Below are 2,919 nucleotides of genomic sequence, written 5' to 3'. Positions count from 1 at the left end.
GGTCTTCAGACTCCATTTTTTTTCTTTTTTCTTTTAGCCACAAACCTTTGCCTATTGCACCAAAAGGACTTTTTAGGTAGGTTAGGGTTTGAAAGACCGGAATTTTGGTAAGTTTTCCAAGGTTTCGACCGAATCCGGACTAGCCAGACTGCCTACGTACCCCCAAAGGATGAGGATCAGGTCGTGCGTAGTTCAAGGCACAAATGCCCCTGATTTATGGGTTTTGAAAAGAGAATGATTTTGATTTTGTGTAAGCTCAAAAGGGTTTTGCAAAGGATTATTTTGATATGTTTAGTAAGGATTTTTGGTTTGAAGCTCTGGTCGGCCAAGGAAGGCCTTCTGGTGCTTTAAGCATAGTATTTCTTGAGTCGGTCAAGGTTTGTTGGCTCTGTTAGCTTTTCTGCATTTTCATCGAGGAGTCTGACGGCTTTTTCAGGCAGGACTTCGTCAACAATGTATGGACCTGACTATTTCGGCTTGAATTTACCCCTGGGATCATATACCGGTGCCCGGAAGGATTTCAGAACAAGATCTCCTTTCTTGAGGTCTCGAACTCAAACTTTCTTGTTGATGGCTCTCTCGACACGGCGTTGATACCCCTGAACATGGTACAATGCTTTCAGCCTCTTTTCGTCAATCATTTGTAACTCCTGATATCTAGCTTGAGCCCAAACGGATTCTGGCAACCCAGCTTCCATCATCACTCTCAAGGAGGGAATTCGCAGTTCAACAGGGAAGACAGCTTCCATTCCGTACACCAGAGAATACGGAGTTGCACCTGTAGAGGACCTGATCGACGTCCTATAGGCCCACAAAGCATACGGGAGCTTGTTCGACCAATCTTTGTAAGTCTCGGTCATCTTGCTGATGATCACTTTGATATTTTTGTTAGCAGCTTCAACAGCTCCATTTGTTTGAGGTCTATATGGCGAAGACTTATGATGCTTGATCTTAAACTCCTCACATAGGCGCGCCACCTCCTTCTTGAAATGGGACCCATTGTCTGAAATTAGTTCATGTGGTACTCCATATCTGCAAATAATATTTGCTTTGATGAACTTTGCAACAGAAGCAGATGTCAATGACGCATACGAAGCAGCTTCTATCCACTTTGTGAAGTAATCAATGGCAACCAAGATATGCTCATGCCCACTAGAAGACTTCGGACTTATCTTCCCAATAATGTCTATTCCCCATACCGAGAGCGGCCACGGTGAAGTGAGAGAATGCAACTGAGAAGGCGGCACATGGATGAGATTGGCATAGACCTGACATTTGTGACATTTCTTCACATAGGCGTAGCAATCTGCTTCCATTGTTGACCAGTAATAACCAAGTCTGAGAATCTTCCTTGACAGCATCTTTCCATTCATGTGAGGTCCACAAACTCCTTCGTGTGTCTGCTCTATGAGTTCAGCGGCTTGATCCTCATCTATACACAAAAGTTGGATTCCATCGAATGACCTTCTGTACAACTCCTCACCACAGATGATAAAGTTAGAAGCCAATTTCTGAAGAGACCTTCGCTCTTTTCCTGAAGCTTCCGACGGATGCCCCTTTGCCAAAGATGAGGTTTTTGATATCTGTGTACCAAGGCTTGCCATCTGAACATCTCGCTGCTATTTCAATAGCGTTAACATGTGATGGGGCCCATTGAAGCCGTACTTCTAATGGTTGAACCTCCATTGCCACAGAAATATCGAGCATTGAAGCCAGAGTAGCTAATGCGTCCGCAAAATGATTCTTTGTTCGAGATAGGTGAGTGAATGTGATATTTCTGAATTTTCTGACCAGAGACTCTAGGTACGTATTATACGGGATCAACTTATCATCTCTTGTTTTCCAGTTTTTGTTGGTTTGACAGATAATCAGAATTGAGTCCCCGAATACATCTAGGTCCTGAATGTGCAAGGCCATGGCTGCTTCCAAACCTGCAATACATGCCTCGTATTCTGCCATATTGTTTGTGCACTTGAACTGAAGTTTGATGGATATAGGGATATACTCTTTTCTTGGTGATACCAACACCGCTCCTACACCTTGGCCTCGATTGTTGACTGCTCCATCAAAGTGCATCAACCACTTTGTGTCTGGAACTTCATCTTCCACAGTCATTATGTCCTCATCTGGAAACTCTGCTTTCAAAAATTCATTATTTTCTGCTGGTGAATCGGCTAACTGTTCAGCTATCACGCGCCCCTTAATTGACTTCTGAGTGACACAAGTGATATCGAACTCAGACAATAACAACAACCACCTGGCGGTTCTTCCGGTGAGAGCTGGCTTCTCGAACAAGTATTTCAATGGGTCCATCCGTGAGAGTAGAAGAACCCTATTCGATAACAAATAATGCCTCAGCTTCTGAGTAGCCCAAAGCAGTGCTAGACAAGTCTTTTCGAGGATGGTGTACTTCTGCTCGTACTCCAACATTTTCTTGCTGATGTAGTAAATGGCTCTTTCTCGCTTTGACTCCGGGTCTTGCTGCGCTAACATACACCCCATTGCTGTGTCAGTAACAGACAAGTACATCAACATCGGTTGTCTTGGTATGATTGGTGACAAAACTGGTGGTAAAGCCAAACACTGCTTGATTTTCTCGAAAGCTTCTTGACACTCTTCGTTCCATTTCTTTGAAGCATTCTTCTTTAAGAGCTTGAAAATCGGTTCACAAGTCGTTGTCAACTGTGCAATGAACCTTCTCAAGTACTGGACCTTGCCTAAGAACCCACGGATCTGTTTCTTGGTCTTTGGAGGCGCCATTTCTTGGATAGCTTTGATTTTCTGCGGATCTACTTCAATCCCTCTCTGGCTGACCAAGAATCCCAGCAGCTTTCCTGATGTAACCCCAAATACACACTTATTCGGGTTGAGACGGAGCTTGAACTTTTGAATTCGCTGGAAGAACTTTCTCAATGCCCC

At 44.0% G+C, this 2,919-nt stretch overlaps 1 protein-coding gene across 1 annotated transcript; it reads right to left on the bottom strand.

Moving 5' to 3' along the window:
- Positions 1-554: 554 nt before the first annotated feature.
- On the bottom strand, positions 555-2,502 carry LOC143856966 (uncharacterized). Its single transcript, XM_077367248.1, has 4 exons — positions 2,040-2,502; positions 1,666-1,931; positions 1,060-1,583; positions 555-801 (listed from the first exon to the last, which is right to left on the bottom strand). The coding sequence occupies exons 1-4, from the start codon at positions 2,500-2,502 to the stop codon at positions 555-557; spliced, it is 1,500 nt and encodes a 499-aa protein (XP_077223363.1).
- Positions 2,503-2,919: the final 417 nt, after the last annotated feature.

The sequence above is a fragment of the Tasmannia lanceolata genome, unplaced genomic scaffold (assembly GCF_043159265.1).
Source record: "Tasmannia lanceolata isolate RefF3 unplaced genomic scaffold, GAP_Taslan_0.1 ptg000024l, whole genome shotgun sequence".
Classification (NCBI taxonomy): domain Eukaryota; kingdom Viridiplantae; phylum Streptophyta; class Magnoliopsida; order Canellales; family Winteraceae; genus Tasmannia; species Tasmannia lanceolata.
Note: the sequence above shows the minus strand (reverse complement) of the source record. Positions and strands in the feature narration are given on the sequence as shown.

Coding starts and splice junctions, on each gene's coding strand:
- LOC143856966 (XM_077367248.1), bottom strand. CDS start 2,502: ATGGGGTGTATGTTAGCGCAGCAAGACCCGGAGTCAAAGCGAGAAAGA. Junction 1,932..2,039: donor AGTCAACAATCGAGGCCAAG/GTGTAGGAGCGG, acceptor CATGTATTGCAG/GTTTGGAAGCAGCCATGGCC. Junction 1,584..1,665: donor TGGAGGTTCAACCATTAGAA/GTACGGCTTCAA, acceptor CTTGGTACACAG/ATATCAAAAACCTCATCTTT.